This window comes from Mustelus asterias, chromosome 18, assembly GCF_964213995.1.
Source record: "Mustelus asterias chromosome 18, sMusAst1.hap1.1, whole genome shotgun sequence".
In the NCBI taxonomy this organism is placed as follows: Eukaryota; Metazoa; Chordata; class Chondrichthyes; order Carcharhiniformes; family Triakidae; genus Mustelus; species Mustelus asterias.
Window position 1 is genome coordinate 68154225 of NC_135818.1, and position 21114 is coordinate 68175338.

General features: G+C 44.0%; 1 protein-coding gene across 2 annotated transcripts in view; it reads right to left on the minus strand.

Annotated features, from left to right (window-relative positions):
* ppp2r5eb (protein phosphatase 2, regulatory subunit B', epsilon isoform b) overlaps positions 1-19499 on the minus strand; it is an 80395-nt gene extending 60896 nt beyond the window's left edge. Inside the window, exon 1 of one of the 2 annotated variants that reach the window (XM_078234240.1) lies at positions 19277-19499. In XM_078234240.1, coding sequence (XP_078090366.1) covers positions 19277-19430 — 154 coding nt within the window. In that variant the 5' untranslated portion in view covers positions 19431-19499. The remainder of the gene's footprint in view (positions 1-19276) is intronic. The other variant, XM_078234241.1, reaches the window with a different exon arrangement.
* Positions 19500-21114: the final 1615 nt, after the last annotated feature.

Sequence of the window (21114 nt, forward strand, 5' to 3'; positions counted from 1 at the left end):
GGTCCATTCAAAAGTCTGACAGCAGCAGGGAAGCTGTTCTTGAGTCGATTGGTAGGTGACCTCAGGCTTTTGTATCTTATTTCCCGACGAAATGAGATGGAAGAGAGAATGTCCGGGGTGCGTGGGGTCCTTGATTATGCTGACTGCTTTTCCAAGGCAGCAGGAAATGTAGACAGAGTCAATGGATCGGAGGCTGGTTTGCGTGATGGACTGGGCTTCATTCACGACCTTTTGTAGTTTGTTGTGGACTTAGACAAAGCAGGAGCCATACCAAGTTGTGATACAACCAGAAAGAAAGTAACAGTTGGTGAGAGTTGTAGTGGACATGCCAAATTTCCTTAGCCTCCTGAGAAGGTAGAGGTGTTGGTGGGCTTTCTTAGCTATTGCGTCGGCTCATCATTGTTTGAGATCCGACCCACTATAGTGAGGTCATCAGCAATCTTGAAAATCGAGTTGGAGGGGAAATTGTGCCACGGTCATAGGTGTGAAAGGAGTATAGTAAGGGGCTGAGAACACAGCCTTGTGGAGCACCAGTGTTCAGAATGATCATGGAGGTGGTGTTCTGACGAAGGCTCATCTAGATACGAAACGTTGGTTCTATTCTCTCCTTACAGATGCTGTCAGACCTGCTGAGATTTTCCAGCATTTTCTATTTTTGTTTCATATTCCAGCAACCGCAATATTTTGCTTTCATATCATGGAGGAGGTGCTGTTGCCTATCTTTACTGATTGTGGTCTGTGGGTTAGAAAGTTGAGGATCCGGTTGCAGAGGGAGGAGCCGAGCCCCAGGCCAGAGTTTGGAGAATAATGTTGAAGGCTGAGCTGTAGTCAATAAATAGGAGTCTGATGTAGGTGTCATTGTTATCTAGGTGTTTCAGGGTTGAGTGTAAGGCCAGGGAGATGGCGTCTGCTATGGACCTGTTATGGCAATAGGCAGACTGCAGTGGATTCAGGCAATCTGGGAGGCTGGAATTGATTCATGCCATAACTAACCTGCAAGGCACTTCATAATAATGGATGTCGGAACCACCGGACAATAGTCATTAAGGTACACTGCCTGGCCTTTCTTTGGTACAGGGATGATGGTCATCTTCTTTACACCAATCTGAGGTCCCTATATGCTTTAAGAGAGATTAAAGATGCCTGCGAATACCCCCGCCAGCTGGTCCGCGCAGGATCTGAGTGCTCGCCCGGGTACACCATCCTGACCAGTCGTTTTCTGTGGGTTGACTTTCGAGAAGGCTGATCTGACATCTGCGATGGTGACCTCGGATACCATTCGGCCGAAATTTCCGGGGTGAAAGGCATGTTCTCGCTGACCTCTTGCTCAAAACGAGCATGTGTTGAGTTTTTTAAATTACCTATGTTAATATACTTGCACTTCACAGTAATGCAGAAATTTTCAAAACAGGATATAGTTTAAAGTTTATTTATTGTCACAAGTAGGTTTACATTAACACCACAATGAAGTTATTGTGAAAATCCCCTAATCGCCACATTCTGACACCTGTTCAGGTACACTGAGGGAGAATTTAGCATAGCTAATACTCCTCACCAACACACCTTTCGGACTATCGGACCATTTTGTATCGTTTTTGATCTGTTGTGTAGACGGAAATCATGACATGTACATAGAAAAGGACTGGGACTGTAAAAGTTCAAATGGACAAACTCTAACAAGAATTTTCATTTCAAAAGTTTAGATTAAATTTTAATCAAATAGTGCATAAGCGCGCAACGAGTTTTGAATGTTTGTTGCCAAACGGGAAATACTAATTTACCGGGTATTTCTGTGAAAACCAATGTGATTAGGAATGTCTTTATGTACCACAAAAACAGGGCTGTGCCAATGAACTATTGAAATAATCAATTTAGTAATTTGATGAATAAAGCACCTAAATCCATTCAATAAAGTAGCTTGGGTTGCTATTAAAGGTTTTTTTTAAAAACAACAAAGCCAGCATAATATGCAACGGATGCCAGTTTATTTTTAGTATTCCAGTTACACCTAGAAAACCGGATTAAAATTGATGTGAGTTTACATTTACCAAGACACTGACTTAAACCACAGGGAAAGCATGCTTTACAGGATTAACTTGGGGAGCAATTAAAATACTATGCTTAAAATTTACTTGGTCCAAGCATCACATCACTATTTCTTTGGTTTCAGCAGCTAGTTGCAACTTGTCTTCCAGGTTGCTCTAATATGGCAAATTAGGATTTCCCATAAAGTTATGGAGGAAGAGATATCAGTTTTCAATGTTTCTACTTTGTTCACTCTTTTTGGGCTATCAAAACTGGCCCTGATGGCTTACAGTAACTCACTGCCAAATTTTCTGCTTCTCTGTTCCACAACTGTATTTAAAGTAACCCCTCCCTCACTTTATTTTCATGATACTATCTTTACAAAGTCAAAAATTCAGATTTGAAATCTTACTAAAGTGACAATCTTTCTTTTAATTCCCCCACCTAAAAATACACCAGCAGAAAGCATACAAATAAATTAAAATGGTGCTATTGCAAAAATGGAAAAAACGTCATATTCAGCTTCAGTTAGTACAAATTTTAGTCACCAATTGTAATTTGGCTCTCAAATGCCATCCATTACACCAAGCAATTCAGACGAGTGGATATCAATACTCATCTAATTAACAGAACTCTATCCTCAAGCTCATTTGACATTCTATCCCAGATCACTTCACAGGTTGCTGTAACACAGTAAACTCAATCTGCTCAAACTACAACCAACACTAAAAGCCTCTGACTTATTCCAAACCCGTAGCTAGTTATTTAACCAATTAATACAAAATATCACTTGATGCTAGAAAATTGATGTTATAAGATCAGTCCTACAACTTCAATAAAAGCATTAGCTTATTTTTTCTTAGCTGTGATTATGCAATTGCATTTACCCTTACTTGGGTATACTAAAATATACTACTGGGTGCCCCATGGCACTATTCAGGGTTGAGGCAGCCACATTCACACAGTAATCTACATCAAGTAAAGAATGATCACTGGGAAAATCCGTCGCATGAATAAATGAGGTATCATTTACAGTCCAGAATTCTCTTATCCAGCCCAATGAGAAGTAAATGTTACAAAGTGAAACAAACTTGCATAATAAACTAATCTCAGGATGAAGCGGAAACTCAGAATTAAGAACCACAATTCAGGATTCATTTAAACCTAACTTTCCATCTTAGTGTACCTTTCTTTCTCCAGAAGAACATGCAATTTTTAAAATTTTGAATCCGTTCCTTGGATCCATTAAAACAACTTCCTTGCAAGACCTTCCTCAGACCATGTATCTATTACCCCTTGCGAATGCAGTTCTATCTGAAGTTCCCCCCATTTAGACCAAATTTAAAAATTAGGTATCCTGCTTTGTGATCCCTTCATTAATGTGATTAGTTTAGCAACTTTATCAAACCTCTTAATTTTGAAACTTGATAGGTTACTACTTTCAGGTGATCTCCTTTTGCAAAACAAACAAAATGTAACTAGATTCCGGAGATATAAAATTGTGTTTGTTCTGACATCCATATTTCCTGAACCTCAAAACTGAGAATTTATTTCTCTTTATATACCTTTCAAAGCCTCAAGGTATCCCAAAACACTTCCCAGCCAAGGAAATATGTTAAAAGCATAGTTTTTTGTAATTGATGGAAATGTGGCAATAAATAAAGTGACCAGAACATCAGTTTTAAAAGGTAAATCAGTAGAGTGATAAATATTGCCCAAAACACAGACTCTACTTGTAACAGTGTCACCAGAATTTTATCAAGAGACCAGACAGAATTTATATCACATCCGAAAACATCCCCAACAATACAGCACTCCTTTGAAATCTCAGCCCAAATTATGCACTCAGATGTTTGTATGGGGCTTGATCACAAACTGCTGACTCAAGTGACCACGCTACTTCTAAGCCACAATGGTACCAAAATCCCTCATCATTTGATGACAAGTCTTGTCGGGATCACTCAAGCTGGAGTCAAATCAGTGCCTGAAGTAGTATTTTCTCTTTTGGTTTATATTCTATGCTTCTGTTCATGAAATTCAATATCTTGCTTTGATTTTTGCACTGCAACTTGGCCACAACAATCCCAAATCCTTTTCCTACCAGTATATCACACATAACACCTTGATTTGGTTTCTCACTAATTATCTTACATAGCTCCACACTGAGCTTTATTTGCCTTGTAATTAGTCCTATTTCACCAAATCCTACTCCTCCTGATTCAGGTTGGATTGATTCTCAATCTTTGCTCCTCCTCCACATAAAGCATTATAATCTCGTAGTTTAGGTAATTTTCAGCAGAACATTGAGAAATTTAACTCAGCTCACACACACAAAGATGCAATCATCCAACAGCAAAATATGAATTTCAAATTGAAATAAAATGAAATGTAAACTGTTAAATATGCTTTAGGAGTTTGGACAATGCTTATATTTCATATCAATTATTTGTTACATAGGAAGTTGGATCATCTCCCTTTGAGTAATAGAAATATTTTTAAGGTTAATGAAAGATTCACTTTGGGACTGCAATGGTTTTTTTCCTGGTCATGAACATTCCTGATGTCTATTAATTGGCAATTCCTAATGCGAAGTAAATTTTATTTGTTTCGAACAAATTTAACAAAACAAATTTAATCAAAATTAATATTCCAAAATCTAAACATGCATTATACATGTCAATGGGGACTTTGAATTCTAAACCTGCTTGGCTTCTGACAATGATAATATTGAAAATGCTATAGAAAGAGTAAACAAAGTTGTGACAATTTGTTACTGGCTTGAAATTCACAAGCGGGATAAGCAGCTTTCATGCTCAAATTAAAGTGAGCAACACATACCCAGAGCAATATGCTTTATGTGATACATCCATAGCACCATCCTGCAAAATTCCATTCCCCTGCATCATGTTACACTGTGGGCCACTGTAGTAATATGCAAATGAAGTAAATTTCCAATTGCAATCTGTGTGTAAAAAAGTGCTCAGTACAGAAAGTGACCTCTAACCCATGATAGGATTGGCTTGTGAAACACGTACGTATTAAATTGTTAGTCAGATATTTCCTAATTCCATTCTTGTCAGTGGTGGTGGAGTTTGCAATCCTTTTACAAGAAATTCAATTCTGCAAACACGATCACCAGAATATTTCTCTATATCATTGAGTAGGCAGTGAAATAAAGAACAGCTTTGGTAAAGAAAATAAACAGGTCATAGTATTGCCAACATCACTTCATATTATACATACAAATATCCATTTCACAAGCCACCCAGAGTTGAAACTTTTGATACACGTTAGAAGAACTGCATACTGAACACATCTTAACGTTCCCCTGATTGATCAAGGTACAGTCCTGTGTGGCAGTGTGCCACACAAACCTGAAACGTGTTAATTTAGTTACATCTCAGCTGGAATGCAAGGAAACCAAAATCCTTGCCAGGATTGTGTTCCTTATTGAGAACTATAAACATTCATGCAGCAAAGAGCCCAAATTACCTGCTCAGAGTTTGCTTGCATTAATTTAAATTTCTAATCAGTACACTAGTCAAATTTGCACTCATTCAATCTATCAAAGCCTACATTCTTAAGGTTTTGGAATAACAGTATCTATTTAAGACTATAAACACCACAATCCAAAATCACTGTCTTCAAAATCATCCTATTACTGTAAATAGAAAACAGCACATTTGCAAATGTTTATTACTTTTCAGCCAGAGACAGTTTCCTTTAGCAAAGGCAATAATTAATTGTTTTTAATTGCATTAGGCAATTCTACTTGCAGTGGGAGTAAGCTATACTTAGAATCATTCACTGTAATTGTCAACAATACAAACCAACCGCAGTACAAACAGAAACTGCTACCTGGTCATTTTCTGCGACACTCAAATGTTGTCCCTAGGATATTTTTGAGGTTCCCACTGCTTCATGTAAGAGGCCACAAGTGTAACTAGCATGGAGAACTTACAAGGTTGTTAATTCAAAGGAAATGCAACTATTCTTGACTTGAACTTTTCCTTAATGTATTTTGCTGTTGAAAACACAGTTTAGTTGCATATTTGTCATCATCTTCCTCAGCAGACACTAGGATACATCCAGTTCTAATTCTGGATAAGGGCATTTAGTCTGCAAGTGAAATCTGAATTTAGTGCACACTCAGTTAAAAAATATCAGTTCAATATGTACAAATTTCACAAACCAACCCTCTCATGGATTAATGGTCACAATTTCCATGCCGAATACATTTTTCCACAAAACTTACAATCAGGAATTTCTCATTGGCATCATACTACACTAGCCCACAGTGCAACATGCTCATGATGCAAGGGAATTTCCAGTCATTTTCTGATCCCACCCAGACTATCAAAGGAGAATAACATGCACACATATTACCTTATGGCAGCACTACACTGCTCTTATTGATCATCTTAAAAAATTAAGCTTGAAGGAACATTTTTAAAATAATGGTGAAGGAAATATTTTCAATCAATCAGTTAAGATCACATTATGTTCAGAGCCAATTCAAACCTCAACTACCAGGCATAATGGCATAGCGGTTAATGTCCTCATTCCCGATTGGAAGTCAGAATTTTGAACATGTTGTCTTTCCTCAGTTGCCCGACTCTAAAGATCCTGACTTTGGTCCTATTGGCAAGATCAGTTGAAAATGGAATAGCCACTTTTCCCAACCAAATTTCTTCCATATAACTCAAGTCTAGTCGCTAGACCCACCAACATCCCACCAGTGTTAATTTTAAATGTATTTTTATTGAAGATTTTTCACAACAAATAACTCAAACTCTCAGATTGGTACAGTACAGCGAGATCATTTTCAAACAAATACACGTAAGAAACAGAAAAAGAAAGAACATTTATCAACACAGTTGCTTCAGATTATTCATTATATCCAGCACCTCCCATCATACAAGTAATAAAAGGATATATCTAAGGGTGATGGGGATATCAGGATAACACGATACAGCCACAATTCATTCAGCAGTGCTCAACGAAGCTAAAAGTGACAGAGTTATAGAACTTGTGTCTTCAAAATAGCCATTCAACCATACAAAATACAAGATATTAACACAAGTAAAATGGTGGTTAAACCACCAAGGATTTTTGCACCACACTTGGATTTACACCAAAGGATGCTTCCCCCAAGGCCAGCCACCTTGGAGGCACCATGGATACAATACACGTCTTTCCCATGATATATAGTCTGTCTGTACTATAACAAGAATTAATTGGAGATTCTATAACCTTAAAACAACTGAAATACACAATCTGCAATCCCATAAATTCTAGTGGGGGGTGGTGGTGTTCTTCACCCGCTGTGAGGGCTCGTAGGGTCCTTCCCACCCCCCCCCCCCCCGCCCGCCCGCAATGCCATTATACATTTTAATCACAATTGTGATAAAGGATATCAGGTGAAAACGTCCAAACCGGGATTACAAGATGAGAAGACGGATAAAAATTGCAGAGTTACAATTTACACAACACACCTCAGAAACGAAAAGCACATTGTGGAATGCATTCCACCAAGGACTGATGGATGCCCCTGGATTCACCAGGACATCAGAACAACAGGATAATATGCAAAAATTCACTACCATGCTCACTTGCAGGATTGCCCCTGTCAATGTGATCAATGATGTGGAGATGCCGGCGTTGGACTGGGGTAAACACAGTAAGAGTTCTAACAACACCAGGTTAAAGTCCAACAGGTTTATTTGGTAGCAAATACCATTAGCTTTCAGAACGCTGCTCCTTCGTCAGATGGAGTGGAAATGTGCTCTCAAACAGGGCACAGAGACACAAAATCAAGTTACAGAATACTGATTAGAATGCAAATCCCTACAGCCAACCAGATCTTAAAGATACAGACAATGTGGGTGGAGGGAGCATTAAGCACAGGTTAAAGAGATGTGTATTGTCTCCAGACAGGACAGCCCGCAAGTCCAAGAGGCAAGCTGTGGGGGTTACTGATAATGTGACATAAATCCAACATCCCGGTTTAGGCAGTCCTCATGTGTGCTGTCTTGTGTCATGAAGGCCGCCTTGGAGAACGCTTACCTGAAGATCAGAGGCTGAATGCCTGTGACCGCAGAAGTGTTCCCCAACAGGAAGAGAACAGTCTTGCCTGGTGATTGTCGAGCGGTGTTCATTCATCCATTGTCGTAGCGTCTGCATGGCTTCAGGAGGTGCATCAACACCAAATTCATCTGCCGCACTCACAAGACAGCACCGAACATCACCCAAGCACAACGTAACTCCATGCACGCTCTCAAGACCAACCGCAACATTGTCATCAAACCAGCAAAGGAGGGGCCATCATCATACTGAACAGAACGGATTACTGCAAAGAAGTGTACCGACAACTGAACAACGAGGAACACTACAGACAATTACCCACAGATCCGACCAAAGAACACACCTGTCAACTCAACACTCTGATCAAGACCTTTGATCCAGACCTTCAAAGCACACTCCGTGCTCCCATCCCACGTACTCCCCTGGAGATCTCTACTGCCTCGCAAAGATACACAAGGCCAACACACCCGGCCGTCCCATCGTATCAGGCAATGGGACCCTGTGCGAGAACCTCTCTGGCTATGTCGAGGGCATCTTGAAACCCATTGTATAAAGAACCCCCAGCTTTTGTTGCGACACTACGGACTTCCTACAGAAACTCAACGCACATGGAGCAGTTGAACCAGGAGCACTCCTCATCACAATGGGTGTCTCGGCACTCTACACCAGCATCCCCCACGATGATGGCATTGCTGCAACAGCGTCAGTACTCAACACCATCAACTGCCAGTTTCCAGATGCAATTTTACAACTCATCCGCTTCATCCTGGACCACAATGTCTTCACCTTCAACGACCAGTTCTTCATCCAGACACACGGAACAGCCATGGGGACCAAATTCGCACCTCAATATGCCAACATCTTCATGCACAGGTTCGAACAAGACTTCTTCACCGCACAGGACCTTCAACCGATGCTATACACTAGATACATCGATGACATTTTCTTCCTTTGGAGTCATGGTGAGCAATCACTGAAACAACTATATGATGACATCAACAAGTTCCATCCCACCATCAGACTCACCATGGACTCCTCTCCGGAATCGGTTGCATTCTTGGACACACGCATCTCCATTAAGGACGGTCACCTCAGCACCTCATTGTACCGCAAGCCCACGGATAACCTCACGATGCTCCATTTCTCCAGCTTCCACCCTAAACACGTTAAAGAAGCCATCCCCTACGGACAAGCCCTCCGTATACACAGGGTCTGCTCGGATGAGGAGGATCGCAACAGACACCTCCAGATGCTGAAAGATGCCCTCATAAGAACAGGATATGGCGCTCGACTCATCGATCAACAGTTCCGACGCGCCACAGCGAAAAACCACACCGACCTCCTCAGAAGACAAACACGGGACACGGTGGATAGAGTACCCTCCGTTGTCCAGTACTTCCCCGGAGCGGAGAAGCTACGGCATCTCCTCCGGAGCCTTCAACATGTCATTGATGAAGACGAACATCTCGCCATAGCCATCCCCACTTCTTGCCTTCAAACAACCGCGCAACCTCAAACAGACCATTGTCCGCAGCAAACTACCCAGCCTTCAGGAGAACAGTGACCACGACACCACATAATCCTGCCACACCAACCTCTGCAAGACGTGCCGGATCATCGACACGGATGCCATCATCTCATGTGAGAACACGATCTACCAGGTACACGGTACCTACTCTTGCAACTCAGCCAACGTTGTCTACCTGATACGCTGCAGGAAAGGATGTCCCGAGGCATGGTACATTGGGGGAACCATGCAGACGCTACGACAACGGATGAATGAACACCGCTCGACAATCACCTGTGGGGGAGCACTTCAGCAGTCACGGGCATTCAGCCTCTGATCTTCGGGTGGGCGTTCTCCAAGGCGGCCTTCACGACACGCGACAGCGCAGAGTCGCTGAGCAGAAACTGATAGCCAAGTTCCGCACACGAGGACGGCCTAAACCGGGATGTTGGATTTATGTCACATTATCAGTAATCCCCACAGCTTGCCTCCTGGACTTGCAGGCTGTCCTGTCTGGAAACAATACACATCTCTTTAACCTGTACTTAATGCTCCCTCCACCCACATTGTCTGTATCTTTAAGATCTGGTTGGCTGTAGGGATTCGCATTCTAAATCGGTATTCTGTAACTTGATTTTGTGTCTCTGTGCCCTGATTGAGAGCACATTTCCACTCCATCTGATGAAGGAGCAGCGCTCCGAAAGCTAATGGTATTTGCTACCAAATAAACCTGTTGGACTTTAACCTGGTGTTGTTAAAACTCTTACAATGTGATCAATCACAGAACAGGATCAATTAAAACATGAAATTACAGGGGATACATTCAAGGATTAACAGAACTGGAGAATGACTCTAAACAGGATAATTGGTCAAATTCGCCTCAAGAGTTCAGTTACAGGATTGCTCTTATCAATATTTTAAAAAGCACAATACAGGATCAACACAAGGCTAGAGGGTGCAGTCCAGGATTAACAAGTCCTGATTTTCAGCGTAACAGGAAAATAGGTGACAAATGCCTCATGCTCATACATCAGTGCCAGGATAAAGGACAATATCACAAAATCAGGAGAATCATCACAAATATTAATGATGAACTGCAGGATAATATAACCATCCATGGAACTTGAAAAGGCCAAAGCCACGACAGGATCATCGAGCAACATTCCTACAAGAGTTTCATCAACACCTTGGCACCTCCGCCATGTCATTCCCCCGAAACCCGGGTAAAGAGAAACCTAGGCCCCAGCACGTAGCAAAGCCCCGTCGCATCTGTCTGCCTCCAGCTCTTCTATGTACTCTGTGTTCATTGAGTAACGCAAGACCAATGATCAGAGACTTCACTCGACCTCAGGCCTTCAAGACCGAATGTAATGTGCTCCATCGATCTTGAAATGTCCAGTCTTCTAATCAAGATTGTAAGAGCATGGCAATAGCCTGTGCCGGGGAGTCGAGAGCATCGTCCACAACTTCACTCACAATAACAGCTATCATCCCGATGCCTATGGCACTGTCGAAGCATTGGCCGCTCACCAGCAAAACCGCCACTGCGAACTGGGCCCCATTCTGGCAGTCTCCAACCGTCTCACCAAACGAGGGCTCCCTGTCAACGTTTGGCCAAGATCTTGCAGGGACATAGCACACACAGGCTATATACATCAGGATCAAATAATTATGCATTAGGTTGAAAAAATAAGTAGCACCAGAGCTCATGAATATGCAGTCACTTCCTGCCCAGGAGTATTCAAAGAGCTTCCCATTACACCAACTGTGATGGACCTCAGCTACACAGGTGACTGATAAATCCAGCACAGCGTAACCTAACAAAGGTGAACACTGATTCCTACATATCCAACTACACTTGTCAGTGAACAAAACACAAGCAAAATTTTTTTCTACAGGAATAGAATAAAAATCAAAGAGCGGGAATTAATGTTAAATTCGCATGGAAGTAATCTGATTAGATCACAATGTGCAGTTCAGATCTGAACATTACAAACAGGATATTTTAGCACTGGAGAAAGTACAGAAAAGGTTTACTAGGATGCTTACATCCTTAAGTGGATGCAATGATCAGATATGACAGAGGATCGAACTCTTCTTTGGGAAATACCAAGTGCAGACTCCATAGAGGTCTTTACTTTTATGAAGGCATTTGTTTGGAAGCTGTGGAGAAACTTTTCTCACCGATGGACAAATACAGGTCAAAGAAAAATGAGGAATTTCTTTACTTGGAGTGGCAGGATAGTGGCACTCACAACATGGAGTGGTTAAAACAGGCTACAATGAAGATTTGAAGAAGAAACTGCATAAAAGAGGGGTTAGCAGAGAGGGGAGAGAAATAGAGGGCAGAGACTTACAGGCCAAATGACCTGTATGTGTCATTAATTCATAACATGAAACAAATTTGACGGGTGGGGTGAAGAGAGAGAGAGAGAGAGAGTGGAGAAAGAGAAAGAACTTTAGTCAGCACTCCCATTCCATTTATGACCACTATTGAAATAAATACATAAGAATACTGAGTATTTGGCTCGGCTAACCCACTATTCAAGGCATTATTATAATCTATGAAACAGTCAGCCAGCAGAATCCAAAAGAGTTGACACACTGGAACTAGAACACACAAGTAAAACTTTTCTTGCCCTCCACACCTCATCCTTTGTAAACTTTGCTAAACAGGAGAAATAACCGTTGCAGAATACGTGAAACACAAAGCACTTTTCAAACAAATATTACTTGTTTCATGACAGCATTTAATCTACTTCTAGCAGCCTCATTGATGCCATATAAAAACTAAAAGCTGTTTTTTCCCCCCCAAGTCCACAAGATATACTTGATCATATTTTTCAAACAGAAACTTCAAATACATGAAACTTTGAGTAGCTGCTTGGCAGATATCTCCATGCAGATGTGGAGAGTTCACACATGATTACATCTTTGCATAGAATGAACACAAGCAGATTCAGCAAACAACATTTTTTTTGAAGGCAAATGCTTTTTAATTCAAAGATAAAAAGCCTATAACTTCTGTATTAATAACATTTCTCAATTACCTTTTTCCATTAGTTACTTGCAGTAACACAAAATGATTACACTTAAGCAATGCTGTTGAAATTCCCAATTTCGTTATTCACACATTCAAAAGTAGGAGCTCACTTCAGTCTGTTTCCTTCTCTGTTAAAGATGGTTATACACAGTAAGAAGTCTCACAACACCAGGTTAAAGCTTGATGTATATCCACAAAGATGGTTATGCCAAACAAAATACTTGCTTACAACTCCAGTGCTGGCAATATGATGAAACGCTGTAAGAACAAGAATATTTAAGACTACCACACAGCAACACCCCTGACTGACAATTGTCAGATATTTTAGGCATCACATTGAGATAGTGTATTTGAAACCATTAATATAGTTAATGTATTCAGCTACCATTGCACTTTTCATTACCCCAAATCCATTACCAACTGCCTTTACCCTAAAATAACATGGCCTTCAGCATCACCCCCACCCTGACATTATTAAAATGCTCGACAGACAAAATGCACCAAGTCGTTTTCTTTGTTTTAGATCTGAAAACTAATCAAGATGAAATTACTTGCAAATCAATAACAGCAACCCAGTATTAAAGTGAACCAAGCTACATCAAAGCCAAAGGTGGCTGATGTTGGCGTTTTTGATTCCCTCACTTTTGTCAATTTGTTATTGATTTGTAGTTAATTTCTTTACTGCAACAGCCCCATACTGCTACACACAATCGGCAATCTAATATATCTTTCCAATGGTGATTGTCAAAATTGAATTTATTTTTCCACGGGCTAAAGCCAGAAATGCTGCAGGTATCAAACTCCAGGCGTGACATTGAGGGGAGGTACCACATGGTATGATGCCAATGCAAAATGATTGGATGGAGTACTGCAGTTCATCCTCAGTCTGTGCTATCAGTTGACTGCAGCCACTTCAACAATTAAACTGCTGCAGTTGCATCTACAACGATGTTTAGGTAGTGATTATAGTACCGCACTACCAAATCCCTCCATGACAAGTTGTGACTTCGAAATTCAATCTAGTAATTTGGTCTGACACAAGGAAATATGATTTTAAGAGCTGTCAGATTGTGGTAAAATCTTAACTGGTTCACCCGTGATCTTCAGGGAAGTGAGTGAACCCGCGATAGAAAAGTGCTACTCTAGAATCTGACCAGCACATGATTCTTGTGTACATTATGTGGCTGATGGCTAACACACTCAGAAGTGTCCTTGCATGTTAATCAGTTGTAGAGAAAAGAAAAATCACAATCTGGACAACAGGGGCTGACCAGATTAACCTCACCAGTGTCATCCAAATGTGAAAAACAAAAAATGGCCTCAGTGAAGTGAGGCAAAGCTGATGCCAAGTTCCTACTGCATATTGCTATTGACCTCCTGCTAGAAAACATGCACATGCGAGAAGAGGACTGGATATTCCCATAGTTAAATAGTTGCTGATACTCACTGCCCCACAACACAGGAGTTTTGGGAGGCTGCGAGCAGTGAAGGATTATTAGGTATTTGTAGAGGGAGGTTGGAAATCTGAGCATTGTGGGGAAAGCACTACCAGCGGACATGGTGTGTGGCTGAAAGAATGGAATGGAGAACAAGAAAGAATTTTCCATCACTGGTTTACTTCATTTGATCAGTGTTGTGCAAGCACTACCATTGCAACCAAGAAAAGGAAGAATTTAATTGTGATCGGTAATTGTGCACAGCCTGCAATGGAGTTGCTTTGCCAGCACGGAGCTCCACTGTGAAGGCTTGCTTACTTGCATGACTGAACCCTTAATGATGCCTATGTAAAAGATAAATGACTTCTGGTTTTGAAGCTAAAAGACAAATTTCAATTCTGGAACATTTTTACTGCAGTTGAGGGCTATTATCGAATCTAAACTATTTGATTAGCTGAAAGCAGACAAGCTAATGACCCACTTGGTCAGCTAACTAACCTTTGGCTGATTTTTCAGCATTTCTGCATGGATGGGAGAGAAGAAAAAACATGACTGTTTCCTCATCTGCCAGCATGAGAATACTTTACAATGGGAAAACTCAACTACCCTCACAGATCAAACAAATTTCATTCAGTACCAGAAAACAAACTTCCTGAAGTGTCAAAGGGACATCCCAACAGTTAGCAGCATAATGTTTAATCAGTTTAATTACCTTTCACTATCCTCTAAAACTCATGAGATGGCAAGCAGAAATCACAGATAATGCCAAGTCTAAAAAATTTGATACGGCAAAAGGTTTTAAGACCAAAGAAACACAGGGTACAGGAACCATCCAGCCTCTCAAATCTGTACTACCATTCAATTACATCTAGGCTTATCCGCATTAGAACTGGCCTCCCTTTATTCTATATCCCTTTTGGCTTCTCCCATTTTACTTGGGGTCACCGCAATGCTGGTCTCCAGCTCCTCCTATCAGTCACCCATTCTTATCCAAGCACACTGCCACTGTATCTTTCCATCTGGTCTCAGGCCTTCCTCTTCTTCTTCCTGGCACTCCGATCTCCATCACTCGCCTCACTAAATAGCCTCTCTCTCTGCATAACATCTCACTAGTATCCAGTCACTGCTCGGCTCTTCTTGATATTGTCCTAGTCTTTGCACTACATAACAAAGGCAGTCTCACAATTTCCTTTCAGTTTCAGCAATACTTTTCTCCATCACATAAACCACTGTACTCCTTCCCTCTGCACTGCCTGTCCTTCAAGGACAATATACTCTTCCTGAAGTCTGGTGCTCAGAACAAATTGCATGAGTTAAGGTGTGGCCTGACCAATTAGGGATTCTCATGTTAACCCCATGTTCGACTTCTATGTTTAACACAAACAGGAGACAACAGACTGGTATCATAGGATCATAGAATGTGTGGCACATTAAGTATTGCATGGCTAAAGAAACAGCCACTAGAAATTAAAGTTGCTTCATGTTTAAAAAAAACCAAATAATTTTATGATTAATCATGCCCCAACTACCATGGCGTGTTAACCAAGGTAAAGCTATTATCAATTAATTCCCAGGAAAGTAGAGACATTAACAATGTTAAATAATTTCTCTGCCAAACTGACAGTACTAGAAAAAATTTCCTTTTTGCAGGAAAGGTGGAAAATTCAACACTGGTTCTCTGGAGATGGTTATCCATTGAGTGCCTCGGGTGTGTAAACCAGCTAAATTCCAGGTTTCACCTGACTTATGCTAATCTGGTTAGCTCATAGCTGGTGAACATGTATGGAACAATACAACCACTACAACCCACCAGTCTTGGCATCACTATCACTACTTACCTCCCTCAGTGGCCTTCTTTAACAAACTATAGGATTGTTGTAATCTACCTTTACCTCATTTTCTTAATCCTTTACCTCCTTTTTTGTGTCTTATGATTTTCAATCTTGGTACTGATCTGGACGGCAACTATTGTCCTTCACCTAGAATGCTCTCAGCAATAAGAATATTCTTTAAGAATATGCTTTGCTGGGAAAAGTTATGACTAGAGACAAGAACAGCAACATAGGATATGAGAAAGCAAAACAATTAAACATGTGATAGTTTTTAAAAACACAGTAAAGCAATGATCTGCTGCTTTGGTAAAACTGGAAGGTGTGATTTTGCAATATCCAGAGTATTACTGCAGTTGTATGTATAATGAAGGATGGGTGTACTGTCACACCTTCCATGTCATTCCTAATCGGGATGTGGAGATGCTGGCGTTGGACTGGGGTGAACACAGTAAGAGTTTTAACAACACCAGGTTAAAGTCCAACAGGTTTATTTGGTAGCAAACACCATTAGCTTTCGGAGCGCTGCTCCTTCGTCAGATGGAGTGGAAATGTGCTCTCAAACAGGGCACAGAGACACAAAAATCAAGTTACAGAATACGGATTAGAATGCGAATCCCTACAACCAGCCAGATCTTAAAGATACAGACAATGTGGGTGGAGGGAGCATTAAGCACAGGTTAAAGAGATGTGTATTGTTTCCAGACAGGACAGCCTGCAAGCCCAGGAGGCAAGCTGTGGGGGTTACTGATAATGTGACATAAATCCAACATCCCGGTTTAGGTCGTCCTCATGTGTGCGGGACTTGGCTATCAGTTTCTGCTTAGCTACTCTGCGCTGTCGCGTGTCGTGAAGGCCACCTTGGAGGACACCCACCCGAAGATCAGAGGCTGAATGCCTGTGACTGCTGAAGTGCTTCCCCACAGGAAGGGATTCGCATTTTAATCAGTATTCTGTAACTTGATTTTTGTGTCTGTGTGTCCTGTTTGAGAGCACATTTCCACTCCATCTAACGAAGGAGCAGCGCTCCGAAAGCTAATGGTGTTTGCTACCAAATAAACCTGTTGGACTTTAACCTGGTGTTGTTAAAACTCTTACTGTATTCCTAATTGGAACCGCATTATACAATGTGAACATTGTCTTTTCAGAATTTAGATGGTCTCTTTAAATAGCAACAAACTATCAATTCATGACAAAGAATTCAAAGCAGTAACAACTTTAGAATTCAGATGATGAACATAAATTATCGATTTGCGCTCATGGTTTGGCAGTCAACTGAAGCATTCAATTGAAATATGCCTTCTACTTTAGAGAAGTCTTTACTAGAGTACCTTCTCACAACAACATGTGAACCAATGGAACCTAAAATCAGACACAAGATAGAAAGATATTCTGCTTAATGAAAGGAGCGGATATAAAGAAAATGTTTTCTAAATCAAGATGCCCAAGGACAAATCACAAAGTTATATTTAACAATCTTTGTGCATTTTAATTTCAGTCAGTACTGCAATCCTGCTTCAAAAAAGTTGCATGTTAGCAAGTGTTCTTTTCCAATTCATACATTTGCAATAAGTGAGCTTACTACATTTATTTTGCATCATTTTTGTTAACAGCTTGAAAGTCTGCTTTCCAGCCACTTTACCGCTTTGGAGCTGTACGGAACAGACATCCCAGATTCAATTGTCACCTTGTGCTGAGCTAAGTTTTCTCAATAATGGTAGCAACTGGCCTTTACAGACTGTGGACTCGAAGAAGGGGTTAAACAAATAACAACCAGATTCGTACTTGATCATTATCCAGGGGCCGCAACCATAAGGGTTGAATGAAGCAGCATTTGGCTTGGTATTCATAATGGTTCCTACTTCTGCCAACCTCCCATCAACGAATAATAGGTTACTACCAATTACACTTAGGCAATGAAGAATAGCGCCTTAGACAAAATATTTAAGGACAGCCAGCACCCACCAAAACCAAAGATGGGAGTAAACTCTGTGAAGGGAGGAAAATCATATTTTTAAAATGAGTTTTAGATAACAAATCAGGATATGAACCAAGAATCTTTGTCTATATATCCAAACTGCAGACAGTGGAAATGTATTTTAAAAAATCATAAAACAGCAATTTGACAAGAGTTAGACTAATTTCCATCAGAAGATGTGGCAGCCAAACTACTCTTATCACCAATATACATGTCTCCACTAGTATCCAAAAGTGATTAAAAACAGTGAAACAATGTAATGCCTAGTAACAATGTGTGGTCAGCCATGCTGCCAAACACCAATTCCAACACTGCAAGTAAAATAGAGCCAACTGTAGAACAGCACTTGCCCAATCGGCATAAGCAATTTATTTTAATCATATTTGCAAAATGTTTATGATTTTTGCAATCGTGCCACTCACTAGCTCTCTTACATATATATATAACGCTCTGCAACATACAGTCTAATGCAATGCAATTTATGGCTTACTTTTCTCATTCTCATTTCACTTCCTGAAACAATCCCGAATCGGAGGACTGCAGACCTCACTCAGACAAGGATCAACAGTAGGAAACTGTAAGAATTCAATCTGACTGCAGGTCCCCAGCTTCCATCAATACAAGGATAAATTATAGCTAGCTGAAAGTGACTTGGAAGGCAAATCACATATCTGGGTAAAATGCAGCGTTTTGAAGGTATTAGAATACCCAAGTTCACTTGTGCATGCAATATACAAACAGAATAACTCACCTGACCAGTGTGATTTAATTAAAATGTACAAAACTCAAATCAGCAGATTAAAACTAAATCTAAACCATTTACTTAAGTCTGGCATCCCACAAGAAAATAGTTACAAAAGTCATTGCCTCGAGAGACCTTTGTTACTTCAGCAACAGAGAATGGACTGTGAAGTCATTGTGAGCTTGGCAACCACACAATGGCGTTGGGTCACCTGGACAGGAGGGGGGAGTACCAATCCTGTCCCTGGCACACTATCCAGATTTAAAACCTCACCACAGCAAGTTGGACAGTAAACTTGCAACGAACAATCCAGTGAGGTTTACTTCAATACTTTAAAGTTGGGGTGAGGTGGGGAGAGAGATAGAGAGGCAAAAACTCAGACTCCCAATCTACTAACTGTTTAAATGTCCAAGTTGGATAATTACGCCCTTAGAGAACTTAGCAGCCATCCTCCTCACACTATATTCGAGAAACCTTTCCCAGCAGCTCAGCACAAAAGTTAGTTCCCTGATTAATGCCACTGCTCAAAAGAGTTTATCGACCTGCTGGTCTGATGGCCTTAAGAAGGGAAGTTAACACACAAGGGAAAGAAGGGATGAACAACTGTGAGGTGGTGCAGGCCTGGCCCTTACCTTTCAGAAGAGGCAGGGGGTTCAGGTCGACGGATTTGCCGTGGATCTTGTACTGCGAGGAGCTCTGCGAGCGCTTCTGCTTGGCCTTGCGAACGGACTTCCGAGAGAATCCGTCTACTTTCTCCACTGGCGAGGTGACGCTGGGTGAGGACATATCCCCTCAACCTCCTAAACTTCTCCACCAAGCCAAGTCACCTCACCTCAAGGAGGGAGAGGGGGGGAGGGGGTGGGGGGATAGGGGGGGGGAGGGGGGAGAGTGGGGGGGTGGGGGGAGAGGGGGGGGGGGTGGGGGGGAGAGGGGGGGTGGGGGTGGGGGGAGAGGGGGGGGTGGGGAGGAGGGGGGGGGGGGGGGGAGGGGGGGGGTGGGGGGAGAGGGGGGGGGGGGTGGGGGGAGAGGGGGGTGGGGGGGTGGGGGGAGAGGGGGGGGTGGGGGGGAGAGGGGGGGGTGGGGGGAGAGGGGGGGAGTGGGGGAGAGGGGGTGGGGGGGGGGAGAGGGGGGGGTGGGGGGGAGAGGGGGGGGTGGGGGGGAGAGGGGGGTGTGGGGGGAGAGGGGGGTGTGGGGGGGGGAGAGGGGGTGTGGGGGGGGGGGAGAGGGGGGGTGGGGGGGGGGGGGGGAGGAGGGGGGTGTGGGGGGGGGGGGGGAGAGGGGGGTGTGGGGGGAGAGGGGGGGGGAGGAGAGGGGGTGGTGGGGGGTGTGGGGGGGGGGGAGAGAGAGGGGGGTGTGGGGGGGGGGGGAGGGGAGAGAGGGGGGTGTGGGGGTGGGGGGAGAGAGGGGGGTGTGGGGGGGGGGGGAGGGGGGTGTGGGGGGGGGGAGGAGAGGGGGTGTGGGGGGGGGAGAGAGGGGGGGGTGTGGGGGGGGGGGGAGAGAGGGGGGTGTGGGGGGGGGGGAGAGAGGGGGGTGTGGGGGGGGGGGGAGAGAGGGGGTGTGGGGGGGGGGGGAGAGGGGGGTGTGGGGGGGGGAGAGAGGGGGGTGTGGGGGGGGGAGAGAGGGGGGTGTGGGGGGGGAGAGAGGGGGGTGTGGGGGGGGGAGAGAGGGGGGTGTGGGGGGGGGAGAGAGGGGGGTGTGGGGGGGGGAGAGAGGGGGGTGCGGGGGGGGGGAGAGAGGGGGGGTGCGGGGGGGGGAGAGAGGGGGGGTGCGGGGGGGGGAGAGAGGGGGGTGCGGGGGGGGGAGAGAGGGGGGGTGCGGGGGGGGGAGAGAGGGGGGTGCGGGGGGGGGAGAGAGGGGGGGTGCGGGGGGGGGAGAGAGGGGGGGTGCGGGGGGGGGAGAGAGGGGGGGGTGGGGGGGGGGAGAGAGGGGGGGTGTGGGGGGGGGGAGAGAGGGGGGGTGTGGGGGGGGGAGAGAGGGGGGTGTGGGGGGGGAGAGAGGGGGGTGTGGGGGGGGAGAGAGGGGGGGTGTGGGGGGGGAGAGAGGGGGGGGTGTGGGGGGGAGAGAGGGGGGGGTGTGGGGGGGAGAGAGGGGGGGGTGTGGGGGGAGAGAGGGGGGGTGTGGGGGGGAGAGAGAGGGGGGTGTGGGGGGGGAGAGAGAGGGGGGGTGTGGGGGGGGAGAGAGAGGGGGGGTGTGGGGGGGGAGAGAGAGGGGGGGTGTGGGGGGGAGAGAGAGGGGGGTGTGGGGGGGGAGAGAGAGGGGGGGTGTGGGGGGGGAGAGAGGGGGGGTGTGGGGGGGGAGAGAGGGGGGGTGTGGGGGGGAGAGAGGGGGGGTGTGGGGGGGGAGAGAGGGGGGTGTGGGGGGGGAGAGAGGGGGGGTGTGGGGGGGGAGAAGGGGGGGTGTGGGGGGGGAGAGAGGGGGGGTGTGGGGGGGGAGAGAGGGGGGGTGTGGGGGGGGAGGGGGGGTGTGGGGG